Here is a 23,339-nt window from a genome sequence, read left to right on the forward strand (position 1 = left end):
TGCCTGCATATATGCCTGCAGGCCAGAAGAGGGCATCAGATCCCATTACCGATGGTTGTGAGCTACTGTGTGGTTGCTGGGAATTGAACTCAGGACCTCTGGTAGAGCAAGTTGCTTTTGGTCATGGTGTTTCATCACAGCAATAGAAGCCCTTAGACTTCCTATAAAGACACACGAAGACCTGATGGGCTGCAATCACCTGGCCCACCCTTCTCAAGCCCTGGCTGGGTAAAATGCCTAAAATTTACAGGCGTGGAAACTGAGGACCAGAGGTGCTGGCCACTCCACGTCTACATCTTGCCATCCCAGGGACATACAGAACTTGTCATGCTGTCACATGACACTAAGAGGGCTCACAGCACACATCAGGCCGACCGTGACCTTGTCCTTCTGGAACCTCTACCCATTTCACCAAAGGGCAGCTAGCTCTCCGGCCGCTTCTCCCACAGCCCGGTTCCTACAGCCAGCAAGACACAGGAAGAGGCCATTTCCATCATTTATCTGACTCTCAGTCACGGCACACGCTTTACATGGGGGTTTGGAAGCTGAGACAGATGAGCGCTAGACGGCAGTGCGTGGACACAAACAAGGATAAGATGAAAACGCTACTGTTGTGGTCAGGGGCAAATCAGAGTGGGCCTTGGCCCAGGGTTACATTCACAGCTCAGGGTAAGTGCAAATGAATGGAATGTCAAGACTGAGCTCAGAGGGCTGCTCCCTTCTAAGCACAGGGCCTCAGAGAGGAGGACTGGAGCCAGAGCCGTGGCCACCCTTTCCTCACTATATCCTCCTGACCCTAAGAAGCCCCTGCCCCTCCCAGAGGGACTGGGTTCCAGGAGCCAGTGCTCAACTCCAGACAAGACCAGCAGTCTCACCTCCTGCAGGTCTTACAACCTGGAAGGGGCAGAACTTGCAAATAAAGTGTTAAGGCAATAAATAAAAAATTCCCAGCTCAGGCTGACAGGACCCTGCAGCTGCCATGACAAATGCTTACAGGACCCTGGGTGCAGCAGCCCTGAGGTGGCTCTATGCTGCTCTGCAGCCTCAAAGTGTGTGTGCACGGAGCTGAAGGCAAAGTCCAGCTCCTTGTGTGTGGGGGGTGGGGTGGGGGGCTGTGCATCCTCTGTCACCCTCTGCCCTCCCTGTCATGGTTCCCAGGCCCTCACTTCTAGAACATCAGATAGTAACACAGGTGACAGGCCATTGTGAGCTCTGGTGAGAGCCCTCAGCTGGAGCCTGGCGCTGCCCAGGAAGTTCCAGGCTCACGGGGGAGCGGGAAGGGCCCAGTCCCACCTCCTCCATCTTTGGTGGTGTCAGAGGTGGGATAAAAACAGAGTCTTTGGCAGGGTGTGGGGATGTGGGGGGACAGGGCCCTGGTTGGTGCCTGGGTTTCTGAAGGGCTAGTCCCTGCTCAGATGTGAGCACAGGTGGGGCCAGCTCACCTCTGGATGGCCCAGATGGGGCTTTCCATACCAGCCAGAAGCCTGGGTGCTGGCTCCTACCCCAGGATCTGGTGACTGTTATCACATAGCCCCGCATGTCCTATTCCTCACCGATCACCTCCTTGCCCTCTGTCTGCAGCTCAGAGGGGACTGAGGCCCTGTGGCCATATCTCTACACCATCTTCCTCTCTCACCATCTTTCCCTTGTCACACCTTACTGTCCCTGGCTTGTCCCTGCTGCCCAGGCAACCCTGAGGGCATCTGGATAGGCACCTAGTGGTTCCTTTCCAGAGAAATTTGTCCTCTGGGTGTTGGGATTCCCAGGTAAGGAGGTGCAGCAGGCTCAGAGACAATGGCCCTTGGCCACCTGGCCCTTGGATGCCACCCGAAGGAAGGGAGGGACAGCCTTCTTTCTCCTGTCACTCTTGTGAATGAGGCTCAAGCAGCCACCTCCCCTCCAGCCTGTGTCCCCATTATTGCAGCTCTTCCAGGGGCCCATTCTCTCGAGGCAGTGGCCCATTCAGCCCAGTGCTACTGGCCACTGGTGCCCCGAGGTAGCCCAACAGGATCTCGCTCCGGCGCCGGGACAACTGTAGGATGTCGTCTGCCAGGGCTGGCACTGATGTATAGCGCACGTTGTCCAGGTCGAACATGTCCCTCAGGTACTGCACAATCTGGTTCTGGGGGAAAAGACGTCCTGATGTTTTCTACATCCTACAAAGCCCCTTTCTCAACGACCAAGCCCCAGCCCACTCTCCCATTCTCAGGCCCTGCCTTCCTGGGTCTCCTTCCACATCCTCATGTGGAGCAGCCCAGGCCCCCACCCCTCCTGTGGCACTGAGAGGGCATCTGCATCAGGGGCAGGGAAGCGGGGGTTGTTCATCTACCTTGAAGAAAGCACAGACTTCCGCAAGCTGGGGCTTGGGTCCGAGGAAGCCAAAGGCCAGCACAGGACTGACATGCTCCGATACGGAGTAGAAATGGGAGATGAAGCCATCGGGCACCTATGGGATAAGGTCCACACAGGGGTTGAGGATCAGGTCATCTAAAGGCCCACTTACGCATGGCTAGCTGACCCTGGGCACGTGTTGGGCTTGTATAGCCCTGGTTTTTAGTTCTGCAGAACGGGCTAGCAGATTGCTCTGAGAGCTGCCCCATGCAGCCTTAGGGGGGCACAGCCTACTCAAAGCACTGACCGTAGCAGCTGGTGCGGACTGGGCAGTAGAGCTTGGCAGCCATGGGGAGTAATCAGCTACTCCATCCAGGGTGCAGATACCATCAGATGCTGCCTGCTCTGACTCCTGTGAACACTGGCCGCTCGTGCGCACTCACTCACCCAGCCTCATTCCCTCCCTCCCCATCCTTCTGGAATATGACAGCTGTTCCTGACAGGGGAGACAAGGTAGAGCTACATGTCCTCTGGGGCACCTGGCCAAGCGGGGTACAGTGGCCGGATGGGTGGTCAATGTGGGGGGTGGGATGTTCTGCTGCACCCATCCCTTCCCCACTCAATCCAACTGGTCAGGGAGTTCTGACCACTTAGAATCCAGCATAGCCCCCAAGGGGCTTCACCAATCACTTACCATTAGGAGCCTCCTCTTGGCTTTTAGTACAGACCAGCATGCAGTGGCCAGGGCCTAAAACACAAATAAGACCCAGCCTAGAGTCAGAGCAGCCTAACACGGCCAGTCCTGGCCAGGAGAAGTGCATCCCACGTTCACCCACGCTCAACCTGCCTGAGCTTTGCTTCATCTTTACCCTAGACTGGCAACAGAAGCCTAGTGTTTTACAGTATGTGTGCACATGTGTGCGTGAGCGTGCCTATGAGTTTATGTGTTGTGTGTGTGCTCGAGTCTACAGAAGCCAGGACACTGGATCCCCTGGCACTGAAGTTACAGGTGGTTGTGATACCGTGTAAACATTAGGAAACAACCCTGGTACCTTCAAGAGCAGTAAGCACTCTTACCCAGAGCCATCGTCTCTTTAGCTCCATACACACCTGTGCTCTAACCCTTACTACTTCAGAACTCCAGTCAGATGCCGAGGCCTCCCAAGCCTCGGTTTCCTCCTCTGTGAAATGGCCATGACACAGCACCCTGCCTCATCTGGTGGTTGTGGGCCATAATGAGCATCTAAAAATGGCCTACTTGGAGATCAGTTATGGGCAGCAGCTCCACAATGTTACCAGAGTGTCACTGGTGACGTTAGGGTTTTTGTTTTGTTTTTTTAAAGATTTATTTATTTATTGTATGTATATTCCTGCAGGCCAGAAGAGGGCACCTGATCTCATTACAGATGGTTGTGAGCCACCATGTGGTTGCTGGGAATTGAACTCAGGACCTCTGGAAGAACAGCCAGTGCTCTTAACCGCTGAGTCATCTCTCTAGCCCCCTTGATTGTGGTTTTTCAAGCTAGGGTCTTACTATATAGCTCTGGTTGTCCTGGAACTCGCTCTGTAGACCAGCCTGGCCTTGAATTCAGAGATCCACCTGCCTCTGCTTCCCAAGTGCTGGGATTAGAGGTGAGCGCCACCACTGCCTGACTTGTTTTTTTGTTTGTTTTGGGGGTAGTAATGTTAGGTGGGGCGTTTTCCCCTATTTTAAACTAATGTGATCCATTAAAACGTAAGTAATTAACATCAGCCCAGAGTGAGGGTTCTGCACCATGTGAGGTACAATAGAGGGAAATGTGCACTCTGGGGAACTGTGCATCAGGGAGCTCCGCAGTGCCTGGAGAGAGGCCTGGATCTGTCACCCCAGATCTCAGGAGCCGGAGGACTGACAAATGAACTCCAGGGACAAGAAGACAAGCGTCCAAGTGAAGTGACATGAACATATGGGAAAGAGATGGTGACTCACAGTTTCCTTGAAGCTGTCGGACAGCCAGCGGTTCCGCAGGACAGCGAGCACCGAAGATGGAGGGTTCTCCAGGTCCTCAAAGGCGTCCATGAGGATGAAGTCCAGCACGATGTCAAAGAAGCTCATGCACGCCACCTGCGAGAGGGGTGCAGACAGCGGAGGCCGACATGTGAGGACACGGCCAACAAAAGGATCTCAGCTCTGAAGGATGCCAAGAGGTCACCATGAGCCAACTCACCCCTCGGCCCTCCAGCTCCAGCCGGGTAGTGGCCCAGGTCTCAGGCCGCAGGGCGTAGCTCAGCATCTCGTCGTAGCTCTCCAGGAAGCCTTTGGGACTCTGTGAGAAACACAGCCGTTTCTGGTTGGGGGGAGGTCCTGAGACCCAGTGGGATAACTCATAGGCAGGCTGGGCTGCAAATAAGCATGTGTCAGCACAGCTGGGGCCTTACCCCAGGGAGGAGGCAAGGAGGTGTCTTTAGCCTGCACCTTCTGAGAACCAGGGTGTGTCTGGGGCAGATTCCATACCAGGGCACCCAGACATATCTGTTTGGCTCATCACAGCCCCATTACATGATGCTCCTTGGAGGTACCCAGAAGGTGTGGTTTAAGAGGTCACACGGGCCGGGCGTTGGTGGCGCACGCCTTTAATCCCAGCACTCGGGAGGCAGAGGCAGGTGGATCTCTGTGAGTTCGAGGCCAGGCTGGACCTACAACCTCCAAAGCAGAGAAACCCTGTCTCGTAAAACCAAAAAAAAAAAAAAAGAGGTCACACGGGAGGAGCTGCACACACACCTGTGCTCCATCAGCCAGCCCGGCACAGAAAAGCTCCATAAGCAGTTGGAGCAAACTCTTGCAGGGGCAGGGGATGTGGCTCGGTAGCACAGGCTTGCCTAGCACGGAGGGTAGCTGACAAAGGACACACCCACTTACAAATGGAAACAGCCCACTTAGAGACAAAAGGCTTGGCCAAAGGCTGCATAGTTACAAAGTGGCCCTGATGCTACAGAGCCTGGGCATTTCCCACAGGGCCAACGTCTTCAAAGGTCTGCCTGGGAGCCTGGACAGGGCAACACGGGTGCTCCTGTCATGGGGCTCAGGGGCCTTTTCTAGTCACAAAACAATGAAGCCCAAGACTGACTGGGGCGGAGGCAGCAGAGGCCTGTGCAGAGTGGCCTGGCCTTAGGCCACCTCGCTTCTTTCTGTTCCCCCTCCTATTCCTGGGAGGCCAAGGAGAGCCAACTAAGGTCACAGGATGGACCCCGCCAAAGCTTGGCTCTACACTTCACTTGCTCAGTGGCCTGGGAAGCCTCCTTTCCCTCTCCAGGCTCAGTTTCCTCAACTGTTAAACAAGATTGTAGCAGAGCTCTGACCGGCTGGCAGGAGAGATGAAAGAGCAGCCTGGAGCTCGCTTTGGGGCGGAAGGCAGGCACTGGGGACAATTACTGGCTAAGGTGAATACAGCACCTGTCAGAGCCTCAGACGTAAGTGTCACAGCTGCATACACACCTGCCAAGGCTTACAATGGTGGCCCCAGTGGACTTCACTGCATGGTGGGAGGGCAGGGGCATCACAAGAAGGATGCAGGGTAAGAAGGCCAGAGGCGGGAACACCAGGGTCCCTTTTCTTCACCATTGACTAGTATACACACCTTTCCACTCTCTTCCATGTGGATTCCACAACGTCTAAATACAAATAACTGAGGAAAGATGTGCTGGGCACCGAGGGCAGCACGGGTCAGAGTTCAAAGCAGGCAGAGGGTCAGGTATGCACCCAGGGCCGCGCAGGGCAAAGTGTGCCCAGCACAGCCCATGCCAGCACCCAGGTCCCGACCGAAGGCAGCTGGACCAGGGGTCTGAAGGGCTGAGGAAAATGGTAGATGCAGGGCGTTTAGAGCAAGTAGCAAGAGGACAGACTAAGACCAGTTTTGCCCCAGCAGAGCCTCAGGAAGCTGTGGCAGGGATACTGGTGTGAGTTTGAGGCCAGCCTGGGCCTCAAAAAAAGAACCAGCGAGATGCTGCAGTAGCAAAGTCACGTACCACGACCCTGACAATTGGAGTTCAACCCCTGAACCCATAGAGTAGAGGAAGAGAACCAATTCCCACAAGCTGTCCTCTGTCTTTCACTCATAAACTGTGGCATATGCATGTCACGTGACCCCATACTCATGCACGCAAAATAGAAATCTGAAAATGTAATTAACTACAGAAGCTGGGCGTAAGCCGGGCGTTGGTGGCGCACGCCTTTAATCCCAGCACTCGGGAGGCAGAGGCAGGTGGATCTCTGTGAGTTCGAGACCAGCCTGGTCTACAAGAGCTAGTTCCAGGAAAGCCTCCAAAGCCACAGAGAAACCCTGCCTCAAAAAACCAAAAAAAAAGCTGGGCGTGGTTGTGCGTGCTTGTGATCCTATCACTCAGGAGGGAGATGCAGGAGGATCAGGAGTTCAGTCACCCTCAGCCACATAGCCATCCTGTTACAGAAGACCCTCTCCAAAGAAACTTACTCCAATCCATCAACAAAAGCACAAGTGAGTAGTAAATATGGAAAATTATGCAACCTCTTCCATAAGCAAAGAACCATGGTTCAGTGGGCAGAGTGACAAAGGTTAGGATTACAAAAATCCAGTATTGGCCAGGACATGACGACACCAACAGGGACCTACGTGAATTAGCAACATTCTTAGACAGAGACCTCAAAGGTCCCCATGGAGTCTGTGTGGGGATGATGATAGCCTTTAACACCTGAAGAACAGCAGATGCCACCAAGACGCCTGCCCACGAGGGAACAGGACAAACCAGAGCCAGCCCACAAGACGGAGGACTTTGCAGTCACTAATTCCCACCCCAGCATGCTGGAGTGGGAAGTGGGAGGAGTTACCCTGTGATACCACCAACCAAAAGCTGGAAACTGCTGGCAGGGCACAGGCTGGGGAGGTGGCCAGTGGCACCCATGGTCACAATGTTCACGGAGTAGAACTGGGACTTCAGCAAGGGTTGCCTTGGACAGATACAGGAGACAGTCTGTGCTATGCACTTCTTCTTTTTGTTTGTTTGTTTACTTTTGGTTTTTTGAGACAGGGATTCTCTGTGTAGCTCTGGCTGTCCTGGAATTTGCTCTGTAGACCAGGCTGGCCTTGAACTCACAGATAAGCCTGCCTCTGCTTCCCAAGTATAGGATTAAATGTGTGCACCACCAATGCCCTGCTGCGGTTTGCATTTCATAACTGGTCGGTTTAATAGGGCTGAACTGAGCCGGGCGGTGGTGGCGCACGCCTTTAATCCCAGCACTCAGGAGGCAGAGGCAGGCGGATCTCTGTGAGTTCGAGGCCAGGCTGGACCGATAGCCTCCAAAACAATACAGAGAAACCCTGTCTCGTAAAAACAAAAACAAAAACAAAAAAAAAAAAAAAAAAAAAAAAGCTGAACTGTTGGAACTACACGTAAGAGAGAGTTCAAGTCTCTAGTCTTCCAAGTTGGAACAGGGTTTCCAGGGTGGGATGGATCCACCACCCTTTCCAGCACCCCATGGCCACAGGAAGATGCCAGGACTCCTCTCCTTGGTTTGAAAGTGTTTGTATGTATGTGCAAGCCAGATAGGAGGTCAGGTGTCATTCCTCAGACAGGGTCTCTCGATGGGGCTAGGGGATCACCAAATTAGAACGACTGTCCAGGAACCCCAAGGATCTGTCCACACATGGCTTTTTAATAGTCGGGTTCTGGACTCTGGTCCTCATGCTCACACAGCCAACACCTTACAATTGAGCCATGGTCTCGGCCCCAAGCAGTGATGTCTTAATTATTACGGTGTTCACCTGAGCTTGAGCACATCCATACCACCGCTGCATGTGGAGGTCAGGACAGCCTTTGGGACTTTTCTCCCTTTTCACCACGGGTTTTGGGGATCTCCCTTAGAGCACGTGGTTTTACCCACTGAGCACCTCAGAGGCCCCAGTTTAGTGTTGTTAAAGAGCCAGTCAACAGCCAACAAAACAAAGCAAGCACCAGCCCCACCCCCTACCTTCTCAGCCCTGGTCATCAGGCCTGTCACCATCTGCCGGCCGACCTCCCCGAAGAAGACCTGGTTGCTCCTTTCTTCCAGAAGCCCCTGAAGAAAGAAGGGGGTGAGCTGGCAGCTCCCAGAGCCCATGGAGAGGGCAGAGTCATGGCTGGGCAGAGTGGCCCAGCAGAGCAGGCCCAGCACCCTCCCCAGGGGCCCCTGAACCACACCCACCTCAAAGGCCTGCCGTACACAATGCAACTTGGCCAGGAAGTCCTGGTCACTGTAGCAGCCCAGCAGCTCTGTCCTGAGGAGAGGAACAGATGGTGTCATGCCACCTGGTCCTGCCCAGCAAAGGCCCAATGGAGGGCAGGTACATCTTGGGCAAGGAGGAGGGGGCAAGGATCCAGCTGCCTCAGCCTGGCAGTGTGACCTCTGGCTGGCGCCAGCCTATATTCAATTTCTCCCCACGCAAAGGCAGAGGCTGATGGGATGTTTTCTGGGGCCTCACTGACCCCCCTGATCCTGGGCACAGGTTGCAGGTATCACTACAGTGCCTAGGCTGACTTCAGCCTGTTTTAAGCTACAATCAGCCATCACTGCTCCCTGGCAAAGAACCAAACTGGCCAACCGGTGCCATATGCCATCTCTGTCAAAGTCACTACAGCACGCGGCAGCTTTCCGCGGTCTTCAGTCAGTGGACTTTTAAACCACACAAGCCATGGCCAGAAAACAAAGTGCCGAGTCCACACAACTCAGCAAGGTTCACTTCAGAGGTCAGAGGGCACTGCTCTCCCTGAAGATTTATGGTTCATACGTAGTTAATGCTGATGGAAAGAAAGTGACATTCTCTTCTGTTGCGTACCCGCTGATAAGGTGTCAATACTCCCGAAACAGCCCTCACCCACGCTCCATGCTTCTGGGGGCAACTCTAAGCAGCTAACTACTCAGTGTCTGCCTGTCTGTCTCTCTCTCTCTCTCTCTCTCACACACACACACACACAGATAGTTGGAAAGAGGGATCAACAAGAAGGGGAGGAGGACAGGGGTTGAATATGATCAAAATACACCATGTATGAAAATGTCACAATGAAGCTATTATATATAATTAATATTGCTAATAACATTTTCTTGTTGGGTGACGTTGGCACACACCTTTAATCCCATTGCTTGGGAGGCAGAGGCAGGTAATCTCTGAGTTCGAGGCCAGCCTGGTCTATAGAGTGAGTTTCAGGACAGCCAGGGCTGTCACACAAAGAAACCCTGTCTCAAAAACTTGGAATGGTGGCACATGCATGTAATACCAGCACTCAGGATTTTGAGGTCATTCCTAGCTACACAGCAAATTCAAGTTCTAGGCCAGCCTGGGATTTACAGTGCTGTATCCAAAAGAAGACGATTAAGAGACCCATATGTAAGCACAGAGGAGCACAGGGGCCGAGACAAGAGAACTTCTGTCAAGGTCACACACTAAACATGGCTACAGGCCTAGCTTTTTTTTTTTTTTTTTTTTTTTTTTTGGATTTTCGAGACAGGGTTTCTTTGTGGCTTTGGAGGCTGTCCTGGAACTCGCTCTTGTAGACCAGGCTAGCCTCGAACTCACAGAGATCCGCCTGCCTCTGCCTCCAGAGTGCTGGGATTAAAGGCGTGCGCCACCACCGCCCGGCCCCAGGCCTAGCTTTCTAAAGGTGTGGGGTCTTTTTCAGTCTCTGACTCTGTCTCAGGACAGAACTCAGGTCCCGTGCCAGCCAAGTGAGCATTCTACCACAGAGCTACGTGCTGGCTGGGGGTTTGTGGGGATTTTTGTTTTTTGAGACAGGGTTCTCTATATAACAGCCTGGCTGTCCTGGAACTCCCTTTGTACACCAGACTGTCCTCAGATGCAGACATCTGTCTGCTTCCGTCTCTCTAGAGCTGGATTACAGGTGTGTGCCACCACAGCTGGCCTTCTGGGTTTGCTCTTGACCTCTGCTATGGTGGGATGGGTCAGGCATGCCCAGTGTGAGGCACCGTCGGCCTCTCTGCACCCACCGCTTCCCCCGGGCTGGAGCCCACCACAGCCTCCACGCGCTCTCACCTGAGTGTTCGGCAGGGCACTCTGCCCTCCTTCGCTAGCTGCAGAGCCTCTTCATAGGCAGCCGCAGGCCTGGAGAGAGGGGTCGGGTAGTCTCCAACCTGCAAGGACTCAAAGAGCTGGAGAGGGGGCCAAGGAGGCCAGTGAGCAGCACCCCAGAGACCAGAGCTCTGGGACCACCCAAGAGGCCCGCCTGTGGCTCATCATGGAGATGCCAAAGACACATTAGTCCCGAGAGACAGGGGGCCTCATTAGCACCCAGCCCTAGACCTCAGCACCATTTTAGCCAAAGGGAGCGTCCACTGGACACATGCTGCGTCTTCCTGTTCCAATCATGGACAACACGCCCCTGGCTCCAGCCTAGTGGCAGACTAATGCTAAGCAAATGACTGAATGGGTTAGAGAAGCTAGAGCTGGGTGTAGTTTAGCTCTGACCAGCAGATCTATAACCCCTGGCTGCTAGGCCTCCCTGCCCTGCCATTTCAGAGTGTCTAGGAAGCAGGGCTTGGTTCCCACCCAAGACAATAACCTTACTTCCCCACAACCTAGTGCTAGCCCCGAAAGCCTGGCCCAACCCAACTTGGCCCCCCAAGTCAATCACCTCAGTGGCTGAGAAGAAGGAGTCTTCCGAGGTCAGGCTGTCCTCATCATCGGCCCGAAGGCGCAGTGAGCCCTCAGTCAGGGGCAGCATGAGTGTCCTCTCTGGAAGGGAGTAAGACCCGGCTGAAACCCACAGTGCTGCAGGAACCCTGGCCTGCCCCAGCACTGACCCCACCCCCAAGGCTCACTCGGTACGGAGCAGACCAGACGTGTGCAGAGTTGCCCTGAGCTGTGTGGTAACAACAGGGTCATCTCAATACCCACCCCACTGCTCTGTGTGGCCCTGCCTGGGGAGTGTTTCCTTTCCTGCTTTTTCAAGACAGGCTTTTCCTGTGTAGCTCTGGCTGTCCTAGAACTCACTCTGTAGACCAGGCTGGCCTTGAAATCAGAGATCCACCTGCCTCTGCCTCCCTGTGGAATTAAAATCTCCACCACCACTCCTCAATTTACTATTTCCCTTTCTAAGAAGCTGAAACTGCCTTAAAGGTACCACTGGGCAATTACCCAGCATTCCCTTATCTGCTAGCTCTAGAGTCTGGGGTCTGGACTTAGGAAAGGTGTGTCAAATAAACAAAGGTCACAGACTTGATTGCGGTCACCTTGAAGGGCCAGTCAACTTCAGCTATGGAGGAAGACCCCAGGGGACAGGGTTTTACGGTAGGCAAAGCCACACCTAGGCCAATGCTGAGAAGTCAGCAGGGAGGACACGGCCTGCAGGCCTGGCTCAGTGCACTCTGGGAAATGCCAGACACAGAGCAGACTTGAGAAGGACGGGCTGAGCAAGCCGGTTCCCTCTCTGGGGTCCACACCCTTCACCTCCACGAAGTGACAGGAGAACTCCTGTTGTGGCACTCAGCCTGCTTTTGGCTAACTATCATGTGAACAAAAGGCCTGGAGACCTATCCAGAAGATGCAGACACACAATCCAAGGGTGCTCCCAAGAGACCAGGGCCCGGCACACTAACTACGGACTCCTGGAGCCTCATCTTGCTTCAGGGTCTATCTGCCAACTTTAAGGGAATTCCTCAGTTTCTCCATTCATTCATTACGGTTCCAGGAACTGCGATTTGTTTGTGGCACTGAGGAACCAAGCCCTGGTTCTCCTGCTTTGTCCCCAACTGGCATGTCAGGCCTGCAGCAGCCTGGGATGGTGGTCCTGCTCACCAAGGTCCAGGAGCATGCTGTCAGAGGGGAAGGTGGAACCGAATTCTTCCTGCAGGTGGTAGGCCCGGTGCAGCAGGGACTCCAGCTTCTCGGCAAACTCCCTCCGTTGCGACTCTGGCTATGACACAAAGAATGACCTTCAACCCAGAGCTGCCAGGCTCCCTATTCAGATAGGGCCCCAAGGAAATGAACTGGCTCTGGGTCCAAAAGAACTCTAGAGCGGTGCCGCCCACTGCAGGAGGCACCAGCCATATGTGCCTAAGGCCCAGTATCGGGTATAAACACACACTCTGATGCCATAAACACATGCAAAGGATCTCCGCAAGAAGGGCATCTTCCTGGAGCCTACAGGCAAAACAGGAAAAAATCTCAGGTTTGAGGCCAACATGGGACATTAGTGAGTTCCAGGCAGCCAGGACTATACAGCAAGACCCTGTCTTAAACAGAAGGGAAAAGCGTGGCACACACCTTTAATCACCTGACTTAGGAGATGGGTGTACCCAGTAGTAGTTGTTACTGGGATGTTACCAAGCAAGGGACATTACACTACATGAGTGTCATGGTCTGCAGGTGACAAGTTGGACAGCAAAAGACTGGCTGTCCCGGGAGGACCCAGGAGGCATGAGAATGCTTACAAGGAGGCACAAGCTGGGCCTCTGCCTAAGGGGGAGGGTGGGAGCTGGTGTGGGGTACAGCCTGTGAGCTCTGTGGCTGTGCTGCCTGAGGGGGAGGGTGGGAGCTGGTGTGGGGTACAGCCTGTGAGCTCTGTGGCTGTGTTGTCACCCTTGACCTCCAGTCCCAAGCATGGGAAGTGGGGTGTTGCTTGCTCCCAGCCTGGGGATCTTGGGTTTGGGTCCCAGGGTGAGGCAAGAGTTACCCTAACTACTCTCTCCATGAATGTGGAAGCAACAGGTAGAGCCTGTTCCTACAGTAACTAGAGCCCAGGGAGGAGATAGATGAGGGCCAATTAGGTCTGAGAAGGGGCCAGAAGAGCTGAGAGGTGGCCATGAGTGAGGGCTGACACTGGACCTCACTGTACAGCATCTCTCTGGAGCAGGGATGCTTCATGGAAAAAAACCTATGATGGTTAAGTGGTCCAAAGTGTCTACTAAATACCACAGGAGGGAGACCTGGACCATGCCTACAGGATTCTGGGCCACAGGCCCCTCTGCTGGGGTCCTGGCAGCTCCTAAAGACGTCTGTCAGCTCTCTGGGAATAACTGTGGTTGGGTTAAAGCTGCACACATGTAACACAGAAGCTCAACCAAGTTAAGAAAAGCAGACACTGTGAACTTCAGTTTTAAGAAGGGGCCTCAGCTGGGCGTTGGTGGCGCAAGCCTTTAATCCCAGCACTCGGGAGGCAGAGGCAGGCGGATCTCTGTGAGTTCGAGGACAGCCTGGTCTACAGATTGAGTTCCAGGACAGCCTCCAAAGCCACAGAGAAACCCTGTCTCGAAAAACCAAAAAAAAAAAAAAAAAAAAAAAAGAACAAGCTTAAGCTATAGGCCAACCTTTCATAATTAATAAGAAGTCTCTGTGTCATTATTTGGGAGCTGGCTGGTGGGAAAGAGAAAAGCTCATTACACAAGCCCTGGGTTCCATCCCCAGCTGCACGTAAGCCAGCAACCCCAGCACATGGGAGGTAGAAGCAGGAAGGTCAGGAGTTTTAAGGTTACATAGTGAGTTTGAGACCACCCTGGGCTACATGAGGCCCCTTCTTTTTTTTTTTTTTTGGTTTTTCGAGGCAGGGTTTCTCTGTGGCTTTGGAGACTGTCCTGGAACTAGCTCTTGTAGACCAGGCTGGTCTCAAACTCACAGAGATCCGCCTGCCTCTGCCTCCCGAGTGCTGGGATTAAAGGCGTGCGCCACCAATGCCCGGCTTTAAGCTGTTCTTAACTAGCTCTTTTAACTTAAATTAACCCATTTATAATAATCTACGCTCTGTCACGTGGCATTACCTCTCCGTCTTGTATTTACCTCCTGTTTCCTGTCTGTCTCCTCAGCACCTAGATTTTCCTCCTCTTCCTTTCCCCATAAATCCCGCCTGTACCTCCTGCCTAGCTATTGGCTATTCAACTTTTTATTGCACCAATCACAGCCAAACATCTTCACAGTGTACAAATATCCCACAACAGGCTTGGTGCATGGTAAACAAGCACTCTACCAGCTAAGTTTCGCCTCTAGCCCCAGAATTTAAAATCGTCTTGTGTGTTTCAATGGATGCCATCAACAATGTGAAAACTATGGGCAAGGTGGTGCACACCTTTAATCCTGGCACTTGGGAGGCAAAGGCAGGATTCTCTGGGTTTGAGGCCAGCCTGGTCTACAGAGCGAGTTCCAGGACAGAGTAAGGGATATGTAGAGAAGCCTTGTCTCAAAGAAAACAAAGCAAAAAGGTGAAGACCCCTGCACGTCACAGATCTGAAAACAGAGCTGAGCCTAAACCATACAAGGGACATGCACACCAACAGCACCACCGTAAGACTAAAAACACCCAGTGTGCTGTAGTCCCATACAAAGGGACCAGAACAGACATTTCTCCAGAGGAAACACAGATGGGGGCCAGCAACATGGCTCAGCAGATAAAGGTGCTTGCCAACAAGCCTGAGTTCAAGCCCCAGGACCCACACGACAGAGGTGCAGAATGACTTCCACACGTGCACCGCGTCTCACACACAAAAGAACAAAAGGAAGAAAAAATTAACATATATGCACAGATGGCAAACAGCACACAAAAAGCCAGGCAACATCAGCAAGGGAGTGAAAATCAAAGCCAGAGTGAAGGGGCTGGGGGAGGAGGTGAGGGAATGAGGGGGGTAGGTGTCAAAATACGTAGGGATTTATGAAATGATAGCCACAACCCCAAAATATACTAAAAGTCACTGGACTGAATGATGTGAGTCAACTGTTATCAGCACAGGAATACTGTTCAACACAGCTGTTAATGTGTTAACACAGGCTGGGCATTGGTGGCGCACACCATTAATCTCAGCACTGGGAAGGCAGAGGCAGGTGGATCTCTATGAGTTCGAGACCTGCCTGGTCTACAAAGCGAGTTCCAGGCCAGGGCCGGCTCAAAAAAAACAAAACACAAACAAATAAACAAAAAATGTTGACACAGGGCTGGAGAGATGGCTCAGGAGTGAAGAGCACTGGCTGCTCTAACAGAGGCCCCAGGCTCTGATGGCTCCCAGCAGCACACAGTGGCTCACCACCATCTGTAACCTGGTCTAGGGGAGCTGGCCCTCTTCTGACCTTGGTTGGAACCAGGCATACATGTGCTGACCATACATACACTATACACAGGCAAAACACTCATACACATAAAGTAAAATAAATGAATCTAAATAACAACAAAGACAATGGTGAGCCAGTGAGCCACCTTAGCAGATCAAAGTGCTTGCCACCAAGGTTGGCAGTCTGAGTTCAACTCCCAGGCCCTACATGGTAAAAAAAACAGATTTTCCCAGCACTCAGGAGGCAGAGTCAAGCGGATCTCTGTGACTTCAAGACCAGCCTGGTCTACAAGAGTGAGTTCCAGGACAGCCTCCAAAACAATACAGAGAAAGCCTGTCTCGAAAAACCAAAAAAACAGATTTTTGTAGGTTGTCCTCTGACCTCCACAAACCCAGGCACAAGCATCATATGTCTCTCTCTCTCTCTCTCTCTCTCTCTCTCTCTCTCTCTCTCTCTCTCTCTCTCTCTCTCTCTCTCTCTCTCTCTCTCTCTCTCTCTCTCTCTCTCACACACACACACACACAATATATATAATTTAAAAAAACCTATAAAGGCCTGGAAACCAGGTGTGGTGGTACACAGCCTTAACCTCTGTGAACACTGCATATATAATAAATAAATAAGTCTTAAAAAAAAGAAAGCAGGCTGAGCAGGCCATGGGAGCAAGCCAGTAAGCAGCACCCTCCATGGCCTCTGCACCGGCTCCTGCCTCCAGGCTCCTGTCCTGACTTCCTTCACTGACAAAAAGCGATATGGAAGTGTGAACCTAGTGAACCTTTTCCTTCCCAGTTGCTTTTGGCCATGGCTTCATCTCAGCAACGGAAACCCTAAGACAGCTGCCAAGACTTCTGAGCGACAGGCTCTGAGCTCAGCTCTCCTTTACCCTGCAACTGTCTGTGCCAGGCACCACCCACTCTTGTCCTGCACACTGGTGTCCAGGCTCCCAGTTAAGCTGCTTCCGTTCTGCGGAAGTGCAGAGACAGCGCTAGAATTGAGGAGACACAGCCCCACCGGCCGTCACTGTGGCTCCAGATGCCACCTGTGGTCCTGGCCTGTACTTGGAGCGGTACACTGGCCCAGGTATCCCCTCTCCTGAGCAACGAAGTCCCTGTGAAATTCCCCTGGGTTTGTTTCTTTGGTTTGAGACAGGGTCTCATTCTGAAACTCAAGCTGGCCTGGAACTTTCTGTGACCTTCTGACTCTGCCTCGACACACCCAGGCTCCCCAATAGCTCACAGTATTGTTACCGACAGAAGCCAATGCCAAGCACACATGCTCAAAATTAGCAAACGCAGGGCTTGCCCCTTGTGAGTTTGGCCCATGCTAGGTTCTCAGTTTAATTGGAAAGTTTTTGAGGTTTGTCTTTTTAAGCAAACAGACAAGAAAGGCACTGACACTGTGAGTGAAATGAAAGCCTTTCTCTTCCTCTCCACAGGTAACTACCAACTAGTCTTGTACTCCATCTGAACACTGGTGTTGTGCACTGCCTAAATGTGTTACAAAACAGATGCTCTGGCAGGAGACATGTGCAGTAGATAAAGCACTTGCCACACAAGCACGAGGACCAGAGTCTGGATCCCAGAACTAATGGCAAGCTGGATACAGTGTGTGCATCCAAGGGGCAGCCGCAGGAGGATGCCGGGAAGCTGCAGGGGTACAGTGAGTAAGATTCAGACGAGGCAGAAGGCAAGGCCGACACCTGCATTGTCCTCCGACACCACACACGAACCTTGGTGTGCACATTCACGAACACAAAGATGAGCCGGGCGGTGGTGGCGCACGCCTTTAATCCCAGCACTCGGGAGGCAGAGGCAGGCGGATCTCTGTGAGTTCGAGGCCGGGCTGGACCGACAGCCTCCAAAACAATACAGAGAAACCCTGTCTTGTAAAACCAAAAAAAAAAAAAAAACCACAAAGATGAATGAATCAATAAATGAATGAAGTAGTGGTCCACTCAAGAAGCCGGGCAGTGGTGGTGGCGCAAGCCTTTGATCCCAGCACTCAGGAGGCAGAGGCAGGCGGATCTCTGTGAGTTCGAGGCCAGCCTGGTCTACAGAGTGAGTTCCAGGACACCTTCTAAAACAATACAGAAAAACCCTGTCTCGAAAAACCTGGGATTAAAGGCGTACGCCACCAGTGCCCGGCTCCTATAGTCTTGTACCGACATGCCCACCCTCACAAACAGAGCTGAGAAGGGTCTGATTACCAACGTGGGACTAGTTCACCAGGCTATCAGCGAGTGACACAGTACCAAGCATGTTATTCATTCTCAGCGGGGCTTTCGTGGGTGGAGACGAGTGAACGCCTGCGGGAGAGGTCATGCTGGAGGCAGTCTGTCCCACCCTACCAACCTCGCACAGGGACTGGGGAGACCACCTACCTCTGACGGCGCCTCTGATGAGGTGTCTGGGTTCTGGAAGCTGTCCCCTGGTGTGGGGGTGCTGTCCCCATCCCCTCTCTGGCCCACACTCAGTGCCTGCTCCCATTTCTGCAGGGCTTCCTCAAACAGCTCCATGCCTGAGAACACGTGAGAAGAGGTCAGGTCCCAGGGTCTCACCCCAAGGGGATGCGGCATGGCAGGGGAGCAAAGGCCACGGCAGGACCAGAACTGGGCAGGACTGGACACCCGGGGCTTGACTTCTTGGGGCTGGCCAGGATTCAGGCCTTTACTCAGTTAGGTCTGGTCTTCTGATCAGAAAGGGCTGCAACGTAGTGACTGGGGACATGGGGAACAGTAGCTGAAGAAGTCACTTGCCTTGCCCAGACTCCTAGAAGGCCATTTCCCCCGCCACGGCTAGGCCCTGGGCTAGCCTCCCAGTCGAACCTTGTACATAGAGGCTCTCGGCACTGCCATCGGTGGTGGGCACAGACTCCTCCATTCCTCTGGTTTCCCATGAACCTGAGCACGCAGCTGTGGGGCTGGATGAATTGACCACTACCATCTGGGGACCAAGTATGCAGAAAACAAGTGAGGCCTTTGTGGGACCCTCTAAGCACACCCCACTGCCTGACCACAGGCCACATACCCTCCTGATACCTCCCGAGTAAGCTAGGCCAACAATCACATCTTCAGAACAGCTCGCTAATGCCCCATAGAAACTGTCCAAGTGTGAAGAAATACAGAGGTTGATACCAACGGCCATGTATGAAACTTCCCTGGGCCCCAGTCCCTGCTCTACCAGTCGGACAAGGACAGACAACTGCCACCTTGTTTCGGAGCCTCTCAACCACAGGAGTGGCCTCTACCTTACCATAGGAGACCTGAGGACAAGGGTATCACCAGGGCAGAGTGAGAGCCAGGCTTAGAGCTATGACCTGATCCTTGTTGAATGGATTCATAAGTCAATGAAGCCAAAGCTGAGCGCCACCAAAACAGAGTTCCCCTTTGTCCCTCTTTTCTCTAGCCCCTCAGCGCCTAGCCCTGTCCTGGACACCTCCTGGGTACTGGCTCAATGCCCGATGGCTGCCCAAGCTTCCCTGTTCCAACCGGTGTCTCCAACCACCACCCACAGGCTCTGAGGGCGTGAAGGAAGGAAGGGGCCTCTCCCTCATCTCCCAACGGTGCAGAAGCCTCCCCAGGGCAGAGTCCAAGAGCATCCTGGTGGCACCTGCCCCCACACATATCCCTCCCTGGCTCCTCACCGAGGCCAGGCTGTGGGAGGAGCCTGAGTGTTTGCTGGGCTCGATGGAGGAGATGCCGCTGAGAGTGTCGTTGCTCTTGCTACTGGGGCTCTGAACCCTCCGACTGGAGTAGCCTGTGAGGAGAAGGGTGGACCTTGCATTCATCCTCCACCTGGAACACCCTCCCCATCCTCATCTTTCCGATGACCTGACCTAAGCCACGACACCGGCAGATCCCCCTGAGTGCGTACACTTAGCAGAGGAATGGGACCCTTCCTGTAGCCTGGTGACTTAACACAGGGCCAGGATCACAGGAGGACTCCTCATGCTGGGACAAGCTGCGAGCAAGGCAGGGTCACCTCCCTACCTCTTGCTCAGCTTGTCTGTGTGCTTGACTGAGTGACTGATAAAGACTTCTGTTTCCCAAGTGGCTCAGCAGGTAAGGGTACCTGCAGCCAGGCCAAACAACATGGTTCAACCCTGATGGAAGGAGAGAACAACTTCTGAAAGTTGTCCTGTGACCTGCACACACCCACCATGACACATATGTTCACCTCCCCGCCCTCAAGAATAAACACTGAGCCGGGCGGTGGTGGCGCACGCCTTTAATCCCAGCACTCGGGAGGCAGAGGCAGGCGGATCTCTGTGAGTTCAAGGACAGCCTGGTCTACAGATTGAGTTCCAGGACAGCCTCCAAAGCCACAGAGAAACCCTGTCTCGAAAAACCAAAAAAAAAAAAAAAAAAAAAAAAGAATAAACACTGTAAAAATACTAAACAGGCCAGGCTGTCACTCAGAGTAGCGGATGCCCAGCATGCAGGAAGCCCTGGGTTGACCTCCAGCACGCCATAAACTGGGCACCGTAGCACAGGCACTGTGATCCCCAACTCAGGAGGCGCAGGTGAGAGGATGAGAAGTTTAACGTCAGGCTAGGGAGATGGCTCAAAGCATTTGCCACACAAGCATGAGGACCTGAGTTCAAATCCCCAGACCCACGTAAAGCCAGACACAGCAGCCCATGTCTGTAATCCCAGCATTCCCATGGAGAGAATCCCATAGGGCAGCGAGGGCAGCTAGCCTGTGCATGCAGTTGTGGAAAACAAAGGATTCCAGCTGTCGGTGGTGGCGCACGCCTTGAATCCCAGCACTCAGGAGGCAGAGGCAGGATCTCTGTGAGTTCGAGACCAGCCTGGTCTACAGAGCGAGTTCCAGGACAGCCTCCAAAGCCACAGAGAAACCCTGTCTCAAAACAAACAAAAAAAAAAAAAAAAAAAAAAGGAAAAAAAGACAAACAAAGGATTCCACCTCAAACAAGGAGCAAGGGAAAGAGCGACACCTGAGACCGACCGTGGATGCCACACTTGCCGTGCAATGAGTGCTCACACTCGTCCACAAACACACTTGAGTGCACACACACACACACACACACACAAAATTAAACAAGCACAAACAGGCAGAGTGTACAAACCAGCTCAAGGTTATTCTTAGCTACACAGTATGTTTGAGGCCAGTCAAGGCTACATGAGCCTGGGGGTGAGCATTGGTTCAAAGTGCTGCCTGCTCCTCCAGAGGACCTGGGTTCAGCTCCCAGCACCCTTATGGTGGTTTACAAGGGGCTGTAACTCCAGCTCCAAAGGCCTCTGTTCTGTGGGCACCAGGCATACAAACAATACACAGACATACCTGGAGTCAAAACACCCATACACAAAAAATAAAAAATAAAAGAAAAAGAAATTCGCTTTCCAAAATGGGAGATAAGACAACTTTTTAAAACATACACACATGCTGGGCGGTGGTGGCACATGCCTTCAATCCCAGCACTCGGGAGGCAGAGGCAGGCGAGTTCAAGACCAGCCTGGTCTACAAGAGCGAGTTCCAGGACAGCCTCCAAACCCACAGAGAAACCCTGTCTCGATAAACCAAATAAATACATAAACAAACAAATAAATAAATAAAATGCACACACACTCAAGAAAGAGAAACAGGAGCTGGAGTACAGCTCATGACAAGATTGTGCTAAACACACACAGAGCGGAAGGGAAGGAGAGGGAGAAAAAGCATGGAATCAAAGATGGAGGTGGGGCGGGGCAGGGCGGGGTGGGGCGGGCAAGCAGCAAGGTAGACCCTGTGTGGTGGCACAGCACCTGGGCCAGCAGAGCTGGCATCACTTCTCAGGGCCAGTTCTGTAATGGTCTAGATTTTGTCCCCAACTGTCAAGACAAACTTAGCATCTGCAAGGGCAATGAGCTATTAAAACTCACTGGGCTAAAGTCAGGCTCTGCTTCAAAAGCAGAGGCTGGAGTGAGGCTCGGTGCTCCCGGGCATTTGCTGCTCTTGCAGAGGACCCAGGCTGTGTTTCCAGGCCTCCTATGGCCGCTCACGCCTCTCCTAACTCCAGTGACACACACACAGGCAGGCAAAGCACTCCACACATAAACAAATCTTAAACAACAGGACTGTCAAGATGGTTCAGCAGGTAAAGATGCTTGCCACCAAGCCTGGTGACCTGAGTTTGATCCTGGGACCACGTGGTGGCAGGAGAACCAACTCCCACAAGCTGTCCTTGACTGCCTAGTGCATACGATGGCATATACACCATGAATAAATAAACAAACAAAGCAATCTGAAAGCCCCATTTTCTTTTCCCTAGCTTCCTTGAGTTTTCTTATTTATTTCGGTTTTGAGACAAAGTCTCATCTGTCGCCCGCGGTGGCCTTAACCGTCTATCCTCCTGCTTCAGCCTCCGGTGCAAGGACCCAGGCATACCCATCACACCCGGTTTTAACGTTTCTTTTCCAGGACAGAAAATTGTTTCTCCCACGCTGAGAACCTGAGAACGCTTTGCCTTGGAAGGAGAGTAACATGGTATTGGCATGTGGCAAACAGCTACCTCACTAGATTACAGGGCTGTTAGGAGCTTTCTAGGGCCAGCAAGAGCACTTAACGCTGAGCCTGATGACCTCAGTTTGACCCCAGGACCCACATTTTGAAAGGAAGCGAGAACTTACTCTACAAGCTGTCCTCTGACCTCCACATGTACACTATGGTACACACCTGCACACATGTGCGCACACACACACACACACACACACACAAACATACAAAAACACCAAAATAGGGCTGGAGAGATGGCTCAGAGGTTAAGAGCACTGACTGCTCTTCCAGAGGTCATGAGTTCAATTCCCAGCAACCACATGGTGGCTCACAACCATCTGTAACGAAATCTGGTGCCCTCTTCTGATGTGTACATGGAGGCAAGGTGTTGTATTCGTAATAAATAAATCTTTAAAAAAAAACAACAAAAAAAAAACACCAAAATAAATTTTTAAAAAACTTTCTCCATAGTGGCTTGCTTCTATGATGGCACCTTCTCAGAGCTCAGAAAGACATGCTAAAAGGGTGAATTTTACCACATGCAAATCCCTTTTTTCCTCTAAAAGGGAGAATGTGAGCCCATGGCTCTTCCTCTTCCTGAGCGTGGGGAAACCGCAGCCCTGGGCCCTTACCCGGTGTCTCCTAAAGTGATAAAGATGCCCAGAGCCAATACCACCCACCAAGACTCAGCCCCCCAGGGTCTCCAAGAGTGGGTCTACTGCCCCACCTACTTTTCTGCTTCGGGAACGTGGCTGCGAGTCAGGAGGACACTGGGCCAAGACCCCCGTGAACAATGCTGAACCATGACAATGTCAGGGCTGCCCTCCCCTACACCTACCTTTCTTCACTGAAGGGACCTTGCGGGCCATGAGGATGGGCAGGGGCACTGCACCCAGCTGCTCGCCTCCGTTCCCGGGGCCCCCCTGCTTCTTCTTCCGCCGGCGCCTCTTCAGCTGGTGGGCAGCCAGGGCCAAGGCCACAGTCCCAAGGGCTGTGGCAAAAAGAACCTTCCTCAGGCCTGGTGTCAACCGCAGCTGGGAGAATGCAGACTGGAGGAAGGAGACAAGTGGCCTGGTTACATCCCTATGGGGAAGCTCCAGGTGTGGACACAGTGTTCCTCTGCTGAGCAGAAGAGTGACAAGGGACGCTGAGAAGTCAATCGGGCCAGCTGCTCTGAATGTCAGCGCGAGCATAAAGACAGCATAGTGCATCACTGAGAGAATGAACGGGAGCCGGGATCAGGGGCCCCACCCTGCTGGTCACCGTGCTGTGCCCTCACTGCTGGTCACCATCCTGTGCCAGCAGGGGTGCAGTGACAGGCACTGTGCCAAGGCCTGACTGTGTCACCTCTCAACAGTCCCTGCCACCTTCCAAATGAGGAAGGGGACTGAGGTTTGCAGCTCTTAAGACATCTGTAAATGGTGACTAACACACAACTCAAACCCAAATCTGGTAACTCCATTTCCCAAAGACATCT

At 52.8% G+C, this 23,339-nt stretch overlaps 1 protein-coding gene across 5 annotated transcripts in view; it reads right to left on the minus strand.

The window, feature by feature from the left end:
• Positions 1–483: 483 nt before the first annotated feature.
• Miga2 (mitoguardin 2) overlaps positions 484–23,339 on the minus strand; it is a 28,065-nt gene continuing 5,209 nt past the window's right edge. For 2 of the 5 annotated variants that reach the window (XM_040745051.1, XM_040745047.1), the window contains exons 3-16: positions 22,701–22,911; positions 19,011–19,123; positions 18,193–18,310; positions 17,749–17,885; positions 12,132–12,249; positions 10,969–11,069; positions 10,371–10,486; positions 8,528–8,600; positions 8,315–8,401; positions 4,539–4,637; positions 4,301–4,435; positions 3,026–3,079; positions 2,330–2,446; positions 484–2,122 (exon numbers count right to left, since the gene is read on the minus strand). In XM_040745051.1, the coding sequence (XP_040600985.1) occupies positions 1,916–2,122; positions 2,330–2,446; positions 3,026–3,079; positions 4,301–4,435; positions 4,539–4,637; positions 8,315–8,401; positions 8,528–8,600; positions 10,371–10,486; positions 10,969–11,069; positions 12,132–12,249; positions 17,749–17,885; positions 18,193–18,310; positions 19,011–19,123; positions 22,701–22,911 (1,686 nt within the window). In that variant the 3' untranslated portion in view covers positions 484–1,915. Of the gene's footprint in view, positions 2,123–2,329; positions 2,447–3,025; positions 3,080–4,300; positions 4,436–4,538; positions 4,638–8,314; positions 8,402–8,527; positions 8,601–10,370; positions 10,487–10,968; positions 11,070–12,131; positions 12,250–17,748; positions 17,886–18,192; positions 18,311–19,010; positions 19,124–22,700; positions 22,912–23,339 lie in introns of those variants that run through there. The other 3 variants (XM_040745049.1, XM_040745050.1, XM_040745052.1) reach the window with 3 other exon arrangements.

Source organism: Mesocricetus auratus, unplaced genomic scaffold (assembly GCF_017639785.1).
Source record: "Mesocricetus auratus isolate SY011 unplaced genomic scaffold, BCM_Maur_2.0 Super-Scaffold_100004, whole genome shotgun sequence".
NCBI lineage: Eukaryota > Metazoa > Chordata > Mammalia > Rodentia > Cricetidae > Mesocricetus > Mesocricetus auratus.